Source organism: Cotesia glomerata, linkage group LG3, assembly GCF_020080835.1.
Source record: "Cotesia glomerata isolate CgM1 linkage group LG3, MPM_Cglom_v2.3, whole genome shotgun sequence".
Lineage (NCBI taxonomy): Eukaryota > Metazoa > Arthropoda > Insecta > Hymenoptera > Braconidae > Cotesia > Cotesia glomerata.
In genome coordinates, this window is record NC_058160.1 from 6,916,381 (window position 1) to 6,930,984 (window position 14,604).

Here is a 14,604-nt window from a genome sequence, read left to right on the forward strand (position 1 = left end):
GGCATTCGACTGATATTACCAAGAAATGTGGGAAGGACATGATATTAAACCAATAAGAATCATTTGAAAATTCATGATAACATAATTTGATATTTTTGAATTAGTTTTAGCATTTTTACATAACTTGATTTAAGGAAAAAAAAACTATGTTATCATATTCACGTGATCAGTTGTTTTATTTTATGACCTCTAAGAAAAAAAGTTAAAATTACACTTACGTTATATACATGTTAAAAGCAATAACGTGGACAATTTTGAAGTTTTCGAGAGAATTCGCTGATATAAATTATAAAAAAAAAAAAATAAATAATTTACAAGTTTAAGATTTAATTCTTATAATGAGTATCATTAAACTTTAGACACCACAATTTTTCTCAGATAATTTTATCGTCTTGAGATAATTTTCAAATAATAATTACATATATAAATATTTAGATTATATAATATTTATTTTTATTTTTTAATTTATATGTATACTTATAGATTAAAATTTTTTTTCATATAATCTGCATTGGAAATGTAAGTTTCAATGCCTGTTGAGCCAACCGAAACTAGACAATTTCAGACCAATGCGACTGTGCCGGGCAGGTATCAATTATTTCTTCCCGGCGGACAGAAAATAACGATTTTCTGTCCGCGAGGTGAAGTTGTAGCTTTATTTTCAATCCTATCAATTGTTTGTTTATTTTATACCTTAATAATTGTCATTCTAACCGTTAACTGTATTGCGACATATCATAATTCTGTTATTAAGCATAAATAAGAATGATAAAAGAAAACTTGTCAATTTACGAACAATGTTTGGTAAAAAATAAACTATTACTTTCTATTTTATTATAAGTTTCATAATAAAATGGTATTTTCGCTGTTCGTCTGAAACTATCTAGTTCTGGTTGGCTCCAGACATTGAAACTAGCATTTTTAATGCAACTTATATGAAAAATATAATGTGTGACGCGGGATGAAACACGATTTCAGACAGAGTGATGCCAGCCCTCGCTTCGCTCGGGCAGGCAACTTCACTCTGGTCTGAAATCGTTTTGTTTCATCCCTAGTCACACAATATACTATTCCCTGATTAAAATTATTGATTGAAAACAATTGAAAAAATTTTGAATTGATTTTAATTTTTTACATAAAATTGAAAAATATTGACTGAAATTGAGACATTCGAGAATTGAATTTTTTTCAATAATTAGAAGCCAAATAAGAAACTATTCAAAAAAATTCAGACTTCTTTAATTTCAATTGCTTTGAATTCCGAGCATCGAATTGAAAAATATTCAAAACAATTCAAACCAAAAAAAATTGAATCTTTCTCAACATTTACTAGTAAAATTGAAAATTATTGAAAAATGATAAAAATTTTATGGTTCCAATTACTTTGAATACTGAGTGAATATGAATTTTCAGTTCCACGATTTTATGAATAATTCAAACAAATTAAAAAAAACTCGAAGAATTGAATTGTTTTCTATTTCTTCCAACAAGTTAATATATTTTTAATTTGTGATTTTATGAATTATTCAATCGAATTTAAAGAAATTCGATTGATTGTATTGTTTTCTATTTTTCCCAACAAATAAACGGATTATTGAATTTACGATTTTATGACTAATTCAAACAAATTTAAACAAACTCGAAAAGTTGAATTGTTTTCTATTTCTTCCAACAAATTAATATATTATTTAATTTGTGATTTTAGAATTATTCAATCGATTTTAAAGAAATTCGATTGATTGTATTGTTTTCTAATTTTCCCAACAAATAAATGGATTATTCAATTTAAGATTTTATGAATAATCTAAACGAGTTCAAAACTTCAAATTATTTTCTATTTCTTCCAATAAATAAATAAATTTTTCAATTTACTATTGTACGAATAATTCAAACAAATTTGGACAGATTCAAAACTTCGAATTATTTTTTATTTCTTCCGACAAAGAAATAAATTTTTTAATTTACGATATTATGAAAATTTCAAGCGAATCTAAACAAATTTAAGATATTGAATTGTTTTCTATTTTCCACAATTAATAAATAAGTCATAAATTGAGGGTTCTTTGAATAATTTCAATACATTGGAATAGATTGTAAATTTCAAGTTATATTAATAACTTTCTGTGATACATAAATTAATATTAAGGTTATAATCAAGCACAAACATTCAATAGTTTTTAATTTTAAAAAATGAAATAAATTCAAAGAATAAAATAAATTAGTTGTAGCTAAACATAAATAATTCAATAATAAAAAAATCATTCTGATAATTCATCACTCTCGCTCCCAGCTGGGTATCGCAAAAGTCGATATTTATTTTGATTCTTAGTAACATCTTTTATTTGATCATGCTCTTCTTCATCTTCGGTTTTACCATCTTCTTTTTCATTGTCAGAACTGCCTTTGTCTTCATAATTGTCAATAATTTATGATAGTGAACGGTATTCGAATGATGAATTTATTCAGACAAAAAATCAAGAAAACAATACTGTGTTAACATTAAATGTAAACCTCGATGGTGCCCCTCTATTTAAAAGCGGAAAACATAGCTTTTGGCCAATTCAATGCATTATTAACGAAATCCCTCAAAAGCTCCGCCATAAATATATGCTTTTAGCTGGATTATGGTACACATCGATTGAACCAAAAGCTGATTTCATGAATTTGTATTTGGATACATTTATAAAGCAAATTCAAAAGCTGACAGCCAAAGGTTTACAAATTATTTCTAAAAGCGGAAGTATTAAAACCTACTTTGTGAAAATTTTTGCTTTTCCTGTGGATTCAGTAGCTCGGCCTGTGTTGCAAAACAGACTGCAATTTAACGGATTCTTCGGCTGTAGTTGGTGCTATCAGCGTGGAACAACGACTTCGAAGGTGATGAAATATCCATTAACAGCTGATATTCCAAAGGATCGAGATCATAACAGCTATCTAAAGGACGTAGAAAAGCACAAAAAAGACATTCAGAAGCTCCGAAAAACAAAAAAAAACGAAAAATACACAGTTCATGGTATTAAAGGTTCTAGTATTCTGTCTTCACTTCCGGAGTTTGATTGTGTTTGGGGATATCCTCACGATTACATGCATGGAGTGCTACTAGGTGTGGAGCGTCAACTCTGGAACAAGTGGAGCAAAAAATTTTTATCACCGGACCAAAGAAAATTAATTAATGCTCGGTTAACGAATATCAAGCCAACTAACGAGATTCATCGAACTCCACGAATATTGATCAAAAAACAATCATGGAAAGCAACAGAATGGCGTTCTTGGTTATTGTTTTATAGCATCCCCGTATTAAGCGGAATATTACGGCAAGATTTACTCGACTCATACAAATTATTCGTCTCAAGTATCTTTACACTTCTCTCAGTGAACATAACTGAAGATGATTTGCTAAGATGTGAAATGAATCTACTCCAATTTGTATATGATTGCCAAAACTTTTATGGGGCTAAATTTATGACATTTAATGTTCATTCTTTATTGCATATGGTACAGAGTGTACGGAAAAATGGTCCATCATGGGCAACATCGACGTATGCATTTGAAAACAATATTTACAATTTGAAACAAAAAGTTACTGGTCCAAATGGTCCAATAAATCAAATGGCAAATAGGACATTACGTAACAATAACTTTCAAATAATACTACACGATGAATGTAACGAAACATGTCGGCAATTTTGTACTAATATTATGGATACCAAACGAGAGAAGATATCAAGGTCAGTACGGTCAGTAAATGGCGCGATATTGTTAGATGACGTAATTGGAGAAGCTCCGAAAAGCTCTGTTTCTTATTATAATCGATGCCTATACAAAGAGAGAATGTATCATGGTCAGCTGTATACTCAAGCCAAGAAAACGAATAATTCATTTATTCGGTTGACAGACGGAAGAATGGCTCAAATTATTCGATTTTTATCGGAGAATAATTTAGCATGGATGAAAATTCTTATTTTAGAAACCGAAAAAGTGGAAGGATGTGACCATCTATGGAGAATTTGGAACCGTAAACCTGAAAAAGTGAAATTACCTGTAACCGTCATACAAAAAAAGATGATATATATGTCTATTAAGGCCCTAACTCACAAAGAAAACAATTTAAACTATTTAACCATACAGCCAAATGATTTTGAAGTACAGTAAAAAAAAAAAGTTCATTTTCAATTTGCTATTAAGGAATGTTTCACTGTATATAAATGTAAAATAATCAAGTAAAGTTAAGTGATAATTACTGTAAGATTTTTTGTTTAGTCTTGTATTATTTATGTAATTAAACACATAAAGAATAAATAAGAAATATAAACTAATTGACAGTAGTGCAATTCCCCGTAGTTCCTGACGACTAGCATTATTTAGATACTATAAGACTAGAAAAAATTCTTCTTCTTAAACTAATTTCAATATGATAAATTGATGGTAAGATAGAGAAAATAAAATTTCGACATTAAGTTTTATTTACTGATAGAAAAAAATTGGAAATTATTAAAAATTATAAATGAATATTAATAATTTTTATTCAAAGAGTAATCGGATATCAAGTGTTAATTATTTGTAAAAGAAATTGAAAAACATTCGAAATTGCGAATGAAATTCAATAATTTTTCATTTAAAAGCAATCAGATATTAAATTCGATTTAGTTATAGAAAACAATTGAAAAGTATTCAAAATCACAAATAAATGTGAGTAATTTTTATTCACTGTACGACCGGATATCGAATATTAATTATCTATTAAAAATTATTCGAAGGCATAGGAAATCGCAAAGGAAATACAAAATATTTTTTTCACGAAGTAATCAGATCTTAAGTTTTATTTATTTATAAATAATGATTGGTAAGTTTTCAAAATTACAAGTAAATTTCAATAAATTTTTATTCATAGCATGATCGGATGTAAAGTTGCATTTATTAATAGAAAACAATTCAAAAGTATTCAAAAATACAAATAAATTTCAATTATTTTATATTTACAGTACGAATGCATATCACGTTGTATTTATTTATAAAAAAAAATTGGAAAGTTTTCAAAATCACGAATGAATGTGAATTATTTTTTATTCACTGTACGACCGGATATCAAATATTAATTATCTGTTAAAATTATTCGAAGCCATTGGAAATTGCGAAGGAAATTCAATAATTTTTATTTAAAAAGTAACCAGATATAAAGTCTTATTTATTCATAGAAAATAATTGAAAAGTATTCAAAATTACGAGTACATTTCAATAAATTTTTATTCACAGTGTGATCGGATGTATGTTTGCATTTATTCACAGAAAACAATTCAAAAGTATTCAAAAATACAAATAAATTTCAATAATTTTATATTTACAGTACGAATGCATATCACGTTGTATTTATTTATAAAAAAAAATTGGAAAGTTTTCAAAATCATGAATGAATGTCAATAATTTTTCATTTTCTGTACGACTGGATATCAAATATTAATTATCTGTTAAAAATTATTCGAAGGCATTGGAAATTGCGAATGAAATTCAATAATTTTTTATTCAAAAAGTAACCAAATATGAAGTCTTATTTATTCATAGAAAATAATTGATAAGTATTCAAAATTACGAGTACATTTTAATAAATTTTTATTCACAGTATGATCGGATATTAAGTTGCATTTATTCATAGAAAACAATTCAAAAGTATTCAGAAATACAAATAAATTTCAATAATTTTATATTTACAGTACAACCGGATATAAAGGCTTATTTATTCATTGATAACAATTGAGAACAATTTAAAATCATTTATTTTTCTCTATTTTTTTTTAATTCCGCATTATATCCAAATTCATGAACTATTTATCTATTCAAATCCATTGAACACAATTAAATATTTGAATTTTTCTTAATTTTTTTTTATACTTAAAAAGGTTTAAAATCTTTAAACTATTTATCTATTCGGAAAAATTCATTTTTGCCTGAGCTGAATCAATCGTGAAATACAACTTGTTGAAAATAATTGAAATCATATCCAATTCAATTTTATTCAATCAATAATTTTAATCAGGGATTGGTTTGTTAGTACAACTTGAAATATTTTGTTAATGCGAGACCAATGGATTTGTTACTATAACTACACTCATTTGTTACCAGAACATATTTTTCAGTTATCCCGTCTTTTGTTATTTCAACTATATCGTTTTTATGCGTGTTAGATCCACGCGTTAGATTTATAAAAATTTCTCTGTTATAAAAGTATCAAGTTTTTCTAACTTAAAACCTCATTTAATTTTATGCAAAATATTAATAGCCTGTACAAAAATGGATTGATCAATAATTGATCACTGACTGATCAATTATGAGTCTACCATACATCAACGAGAGGTCATTCAGAGATCGCTAACTGATCACTTTATGGAGACAATACGGAAAAATGTCAGAAAATTAGTTTTGCGATCTCTATTGATAAATTTTCGGTCGTAACATAATGATGGCTTGATGATTGGTAATCAAGCTCTCTAGCTAATTGCAAATTAAATTCTATTATGATTAATCATCCAATCACCATCTAGAAATAGAATTAAAATTAAAATTACAAAATTCCCTGACTTTGACGTGCTAAAAGTAAAGTACTATCTCAACCGCTTTGGGTCGGAAGACGAGCAACAAAATTAGCACATGATCGGTTAGAAATTATCTAATGATTTAGTGATTTTATAATAAATTGTCCAATTATCATTTAGAAATTAATTTTTTTTGCTGAGAGATCATACGGTGATTAATCATTGCTCATTACGCGATAAATTAATACTAATTAAGTGAACAATTAGCAATCATTCAATGATCAATTAATAATCACTCAGTCATCAACTAATGAGCTCTGAATGATCAGTTAATCATTTAGTATTCATCAATTGATCATTCAGTGTTCATAAATTGATCGCTGAGTGATCTCGAAGTGATCAATCACTGATTTCGGTGATTAATAGGATACCTGTCAGTGATCAACGATCGATCTGCTTGTGATAAATAATTGATCACTCAGTGATCATTAACTGATCACTCAGAGGTCATTAATTGATGACTGAGTGATTAATAATTGATCAATCCATTTTTGTATGGGAAAGTATAGAGATTTCAAATTCTTGAAAAAAATAGTATTTTAAGAACAAAAGCAACAAATTAAAATTCATTAGGATATTTTTTTATTTATCTAATTTCCGTAAGTTATATCTATAATTTGATATTAAAAATATAAATAAAATAATTTTATTTAAAAAATATGAATAATTTATTGATATTCTTCTGCAAGATAAACCATTTTTATTCAATCAATTTGACTAAGATACAACAACAATTATTATTATATTTATAATAAAAATAATAAATTTTTATTCAAGATAAATTTCAAAAACTTGATGATTCTTCTTCTTTTGATTTGTGAGGAAGAACGTCGGGAAGTTGCACTTCGTAAATAGGATTATTGTCTTCACTTATCCAAATGCTTCCATTTTGTGCACATCTTATCACATATACTAAACCATGGGCCACTGTTTCAACTCTAAAAATCAAATTTGAAATCATTAGAATAGATTAATCTTGATCAGTTTTATTAACAAGCTTACATTAGATGCTTTTTGGTTTTCTCCGAAGATTTAATTTTTAAGTAGTCTTATTATCAATATTAATTCAATATCGTCATAACAAAAAATACATATAAGGTAAAAGACCCAGTTGTTGACACTGGCCTAATTATTGATACTTGCAATTTTATTCTCGTTGAAAAAAACAAATTAACTCTAATAAATTAATGAATATAATTTTAGAATTATAAATTTTAGGATAATTGGTTTTTTGAGAACATTTTGTTTTTTTAATTAGAATAAAATTGCAAGTGTCAAACAACTAGGCCAGTATCAATAATTGAGTCTTTTATCTTATTCAATGGCATAAAGTAATTATTTAATAATTTATCTAATAGACGATTCTATTTCTGAAATTTTAACCTGCACCCGTTTAAAATATAACTATGAAAACTTAAGCCTAATTGATACATGTACAAGCATAATAACTTTAAGATATTGGTGAGCAAATATATAAAAAAGTTTGAACTGAAAAGGTACGACAGAAAAAAAAAGTTTTTTGAAACAACAACAGTTTTAAAAACGAAAAATATTGATCTTAAAAAATTGAAAAAAATTTTTTGTCACTTTTACTCCTTCAATTTTTATATCTTTAAATTTATAGAAGTATAATAAAGCTCTAGTATTTAGACATGGATAACAATTTAGATTAAAGTAACCTGACGCATGATTATTACTTTGGTTTTTTTGCAATGCATAAGAAATTTTGGTACAGTTATTTTTCATAATGCAAAAGTTAAGAAACATTAATTCGTACTTGTATTATTCTCGTATATTTCCGAATTAATTTCAAAATCACTTTTATTGCTAAGAATAATGAAATTTATCGACGTCAATTTCGCTTAAAAATTATAATATTCAAAAAATTTTTAAATCGCTATAAAGAATTTTTTATAATTCCTGTACCGATGCCAATTTCTGTGTGAAAATTTTGTTTATAGCAAAATTAATAGCTTACAAGTAAAAAAAAAAATTGTTTTAAAGTTGCACTTAATTAATTTAAAAAATATGACATAAATTAATTTTAATAAATCCTAAAAACTTTTAATTTCTATTGAAATCATTTAACAAAAATCGATGGATTCTTCAATTAATTTAAGCGTGTAGACATAGATAATTTTAGTATTTAAGTTAACGAATTTTCATTCATATCAGAATTACTTTTGGGGATGAACTGTTGCACATTTGGCCTCGGTGACTTCCGAATCATTATTTGGGTATTTTTCACTCGGATAATCCTGGACTTTCGATAATCCTGGACAAAGTACAACTACTTTAACTCCTGTTCTCTTGAAATGATAAGGTTGCTAAAAATAAATTGTTTGTTGATTATTGCAAGACTTAATTAGTTAATTAAATTATTAATAAAATGTTCAAAAATGTTAATGATGAATTTAATTACTGAAAATGAACGGCTAAAACTGATAACTGCTTGTTTCGCAGTTGAGTAAACGGGGAGTTGTGGTACAGGTTCAAGGCCAAAAATTGATGCAACATTCACGATAATTCCTCCTTTACTGCCCATATCTTTTCCCATTTGTTGTACCCCAAGTAGACTACTTCGAATTACTGTAGCCTATCAGACAGACATGATAGATTATAAATGTTTAAAAAATTAAATTAAAGAGTGTAAGAACACCGATAATATTTATCAATGCTTACAATATTAACATCAACAGCTTTTGTTATGTCGACTTCATTAAAGAGATCTGCATTATTAATAAGAATTTCTAGTCCTCCAAGATAATTCACTGCTTCTTTGAATATTGCTATTTAAAAGAAGAAATCTTAAATAATAAGTTATTTATCAATCAATTAATTATATTTTTACGTAACAAAACAAATAATGAAAAAGTACTTACAATCTAATTCGCTACTCTTCGATATATCGCTGTTGTAGTGTGTAACTCGTTGTTCACCGAATTCATGATTTAATTCATCTATTGGTGATATTTCATTGTCATTAATCTCTCGGTCTCCAATCATTACAATTTTCTGTTGAAAATTCGAATAATATTAGTTAAGTACAATGATTAATTAATAATATTAAGATATTAATCACTAAAAACTCACTTCAGCACCATTTCTAAGCAGTTCACGGCAAAAGGCTATTCCTAAGCGATTAACGGTTCCTATAATAATTCCTTTTTTATCCTTTATTTGCATTTTGAATTAAAAAAAAAAATTTTTTGTTAATAAAAGAAGTTTTATTAAAATCAATCGCCTCGTACGAGTGACGCTTAAGTACTGTGATATTGTTCAGATTTGTTTTCTCACTAACATGATCCTTGACCTATCTTGTTTTCGTTTCAGTTACATTACGATTGGTAAATATTACAATTGTTAACATATATTAACTTGAGTAAATTACAGTTATTTTTGAATGTTCTAACAAAAATTGCAAAAATATTCTATTTTTCTAATATGAATAATTTCTTCTTCTTACAACGTCTGTGAAGATTTAAAGAAAAATTTTATTCTGAATTATAAATTGCATTATGTAATTCTCACTAAATTCTGAGTTACAAGATGATTAATATTGACCTGATATAAATTAAAATTAAAATTGTTGCGTTTGTTAGATAATTTTGAATTTTAAGTATACTTACAGAATAACGCACTTTACAATTAAATTTTATTCTTTATTTACACAAAAATTCTAATAATTTACCTTCAAGAAAAAGTTTTTCTTGATGAATATTGATAAATATTTCTGAAAAAACTATCGTACTTACGAAAATCAAATTAAATAAAAATAAACATTTCATTTACTAATTATGATGTATTTCTTCTATTAAAATATATCATCTAAGATTACAATTTAACAAAAAAAAAAAAAAAAAAAAAAATTCAACTATAAGTATAAACTCAAAGTGTACAAAGTAAACAGTGTTGAGAATGTACTTTTTAATAATCATAAAAAACATGAGAATTATTATTTCTTACTTATTCTAATATTTTCATATTTCAAATATTATGTATAACAATTTTAATATCTATACTATTAAACATTTATTTTTATAAACTAATTATTTTGACTTGTTTTACAGTAATTTTACAATATTTTAAGTACAAAACTTACTTAAGATATATACAATTAAAAACCAAAAAACTTCTAAATATTTATGCAAAACAAATTTTGATTCTTTTTGCTTTTTTTGAACGTGTTTCTCTTAAGCCATCAATAATTTCATATAACAATTCGTTTTTGGCTAACGTTAATTTTTTGTACTCGTCTTGCATTTCAATAGTCTTTATATTTTCGATAATGAACTTTAAGGTCATTTTACGTAATTTGAGAGCGTTATTTTTTTCAGCTTCACAAATAATACGAATAGCGTTTTCTACACTAATAAAACGAAAAATAGTTGGCCCACAGAAATTCTGTAATTTAGTTATCTTGAATCGTTCGGCAACACTCAATAGTCTTAACGCAAGTTCGCAATTATTTTCAGCTAACGTATCACCAGCATACATAAACCTCAATGCCTCTTTCATAACATCTGGTTCAACATTCTCAATAATCATACGATCCATTCCGTTATTTGACTGAAACTCCTTTAGAAAAACAGGACTGTGAGCAGCGAGAATAACTTTATGACATGTAATTTCTTCTCCACCAACAATTAATTTTATGTCATTTAACATACTTGTCACGTAAAACATAGAATAATCTTTGTTTGTACTGATTAATGATGATGATATAGATTTATCCGTAAAGCCTAACCAAATTATTTTGCAACTAATAATCATAGATGCGCTAAATTTACTATCTTTTAGCACCTCCAGCTTGTGATTTTCAATCCAGTCATGAACAATAGCAGAATATTGTCTGGATTTGTTAACAAATACTTGAAAAATAACAGTGCCAGGCTTAGTAATATAATCCTTTCTTATATCAATCAAAATGTTTTTATCTCCTGCAACGTACTCGACTTTTAATGTGATCAAACAATAATCAAGGGCTTTCATAAAGTATTGAGTAGAACCAAAATAATCTACAGAGCCATCAATTTTACAGTCGTGTTTTATGGTATTACCGTCAACATAGTTAGCAATCATCTTTACTTTTTTATTTAAGCTGTAAATTAATATATCGTGTGTTAATGGATATAAATTTATTTGGTCAATAGATGTAAATTCTAATCATAGACTGTTTATCACATAAAATAAGATAAATATTACCTTTATTGCTGATTAACATTTAAAATGCTTTTTACCTGCGAATATTTATTTTTTAATTTAAATTATTAAAAATATTTTAATAATTAAACAACTTCGATAGGTGTGAAGTAATGAATCAGTTTTTTAGGTTGTTATCATTGCTTCTCTCATACACACATTGTTTTCACTCCACGAAAATAGAGGCGGCATTTATAAACGATAGATCACGAAGATAATCGATTAATCACGAAAGTTAAAATTGTAACGGTTGAATGTTCTTCTGTGAAGTGTTTTCGAATTTTATAAAAAAATATAACAATTTTGGAATATTAGTAATAAAATTAATTAATTTTAACTAGGTACCATGATATAATCAATGATATTTTTACACGCTTTTTATTAGCTTCACTTGTATGTCAGTATGTCAGTATGTCAGTATGTAACTCTCCGTGGGTAATTTGCGCGCCTGAATATTTTTGATAATCAACAAATAATAGTTTAAAAAAACTAAAAAATCACGCTTTTATAAATAAACCAAACTAAAAAGTAGAAAATAAATAATAGTGTAAAAAAAAAACTAAAAAACACGCTTTTATAGAAAACTAAACTAAAAAATGGAAAATAAATTTTAATAAATTTGAATTAAGACCAGTGTAAAAAATTTCAATAAATATAAATTAATAATAGTGCAAATAAAAAAAATGTATTTTATTTTAAAAAAAGCGTGGGGTGCATGGTGTCAATAGTTATAAATATTTTATTGACAGATATGAGTAGAGTGATTATCATTTTGATAATATCTTAAAAAGCACCCCACGCTTTTTTAAAATAAAATACATTTTTTTTATTTACACTATTATTAATTTATATTTATTGAAATTTTTAACACTATTCTTAATTTAAATTTATTAAAATTTATTTTCTATTTTTTAGTTTGGTTTTCTATAAAAAGCGTGTTTTTAGTTTTTTTAAACTATTATTTATTTTTATAATTTTCAAGCTATTATTTAAAGAATACTCTATTAGTTAATAGATGTGTAATGCCGATTGGCGTATATGTACACTACTCACAAAAATTAAGGGAATAAAAAAAAACGTAAATTTTTTTTTAGATTTTTGACGGGCTGTATTTCAGCGGAAAATGATCGTATCGCAAAAATAAAAAATGGATTTTAAAGCTCTGAGACTCTAGTTTTCAGATCTCGAGGTCAAAATTTTTTAGGAATTACGGTTTTAACATGATCCAAAGAAATAGAGCGAAAAAAAAAATTTCCAAATTTTTGAATTTTTTTTTTTCACTCTATGGGCTCCGAAAAATTTTTTCAGACAAAGCGACCTCATGAAACAGATAGCCTGTTTATTTAGCTTTAATTGCATTTTTTATTTAGCTTGATACGACCATTCGTTGCGGAGATATCCGAGATTAGACAAAAAAGGACGTTTATGTCTTTAACCATCAATATCTCTGCAACCAATAATCGCACAGCAAAGAAAAGGACAGTTTTGCAAATTGGAATCAATTTACAATGAAATCCCACAAAAAAATTTCAGAAAAAAAAATCTTATCGGTGTACGGTACCGCTTTAAAAAAAGTTAAAAAAAGTGACTTTTTCCCTTATTTTGGTTGATCGACTGTATCTTAACAAATATCAATGGGGAAGCTAGACATTGCAGGACTTTTTTATATCTCAATGTACCCCTAAGAACCCTGTAAATTTTCAGATTGATCCATTCAGTAGTTTTTTCGCCCCGAGTAATCAAAATTTTGAAAAAATTAAAGGAATAAGATTTTATCCATTATCGTGCTGCAATTTTCAGAAAAATGAAAAATTGATTTTTTTTTTTTTTTGCACTTAATTTGCCTGAGCTCATCAGTAAATTCAAATAAAACAAAAACGTCAAACAAAAAAATTGAAAATTAAGATAAAAAAATTTTTTTTCTCAAAAAAAAAAATTTACCTTAATTTTCGAATTTTTTTGTTTGTCGTTTTTTTTTTATTCGAATTTACTGATGAGCTCAGGCAAATTAAGTGCAAAAAAAAAAAAAAATCAATTTTTCATTTTTCTGAAAATTGCAGCACGATAATGGATAAAATCTTATTCCTTTAATTTTTTCAAAATTTTGATTACTCGGGGCGAAAAAACTACTGAATGGATCAATCTGAAAATTTACAGGCTTCTTAGGGGTACATTGAGGTGTAAAAAGTCCTGCAATGGCTAGCTTCCCCGTTGATATTTGTTAAGATACAGTCGATCAACCAAAATAAGGGAAAAAGTCACTTTTTTTAACTTTTTTTAAAGCGGTACCGTACACCGATAAGATTTTTTTTTCTGAAATTTTTTTATGGGATTTCATTGTAAATCGATTCCAGTTTGCAAAACTGTCCTTTTTTTTTGCTGTGCGATTATTGGTTACAGAGATATTGATGGTTAAAGATATAAACGTCCTTTTTCGTCTAATCTCGGATATCTCCGCAACAAATGGTCGTATCAAGCTAAATAAAAAATGCAATTAAAGCTAAATAAACAGGCTATCTGTTCCATGAGGTCGCTTTGTCTGAAAAAATTTTTCGGAGCCCATAGAGTGAAAAAAAAAAATTCAAAAATTTGGAAATTTTTTTTTTCGCTCTATTTCTTCGGATCATGTTAATACCGTAATTCCTAAAAAATTTTGACCTCAAGATCTGAAAACTAGAGTCTCAGAGCTTTAAAATCCATTTTTTATTTTTGCGATACGATCATTTTCCGCTGAAATACAGCCCGTCAAAAATCTAAAAAAAATTTGCGTTTTTTTTTATTCCCTTAATTTTTGTGAGTAGTGTACATAAATAAG

General features: G+C 26.6%; 2 protein-coding genes across 2 annotated transcripts; both read right to left on the reverse strand.

The window, feature by feature from the left end:
- Positions 1-7,290: 7,290 nt before the first annotated feature.
- LOC123260431 (alcohol dehydrogenase-like) lies at positions 7,291-9,866 on the reverse strand. Its single transcript, XM_044721527.1, has 6 exons — positions 9,681-9,866; positions 9,470-9,602; positions 9,270-9,376; positions 9,010-9,183; positions 8,769-8,914; positions 7,291-7,525 (listed from the first exon to the last, which is right to left on the reverse strand). Exons 1-6 carry the CDS (start codon positions 9,771-9,773, stop codon positions 7,372-7,374), a joined length of 807 nt encoding a protein of 268 aa, XP_044577462.1. The 5' UTR covers positions 9,774-9,866; the 3' UTR covers positions 7,291-7,371.
- Positions 9,867-10,677: 811 nt separating this feature from the next.
- LOC123260430 (TD and POZ domain-containing protein 1-like) lies at positions 10,678-12,029 on the reverse strand. Its single transcript, XM_044721526.1, has 2 exons — positions 11,793-12,029; positions 10,678-11,688 (listed from the first exon to the last, which is right to left on the reverse strand). The coding sequence occupies exon 2, from the start codon at positions 11,667-11,669 to the stop codon at positions 10,731-10,733; it is 939 nt and encodes a 312-aa protein (XP_044577461.1). The 5' UTR covers positions 11,670-11,688; positions 11,793-12,029; the 3' UTR covers positions 10,678-10,730.
- Between the last annotated feature and the right edge of the window lie 2,575 nt (positions 12,030-14,604).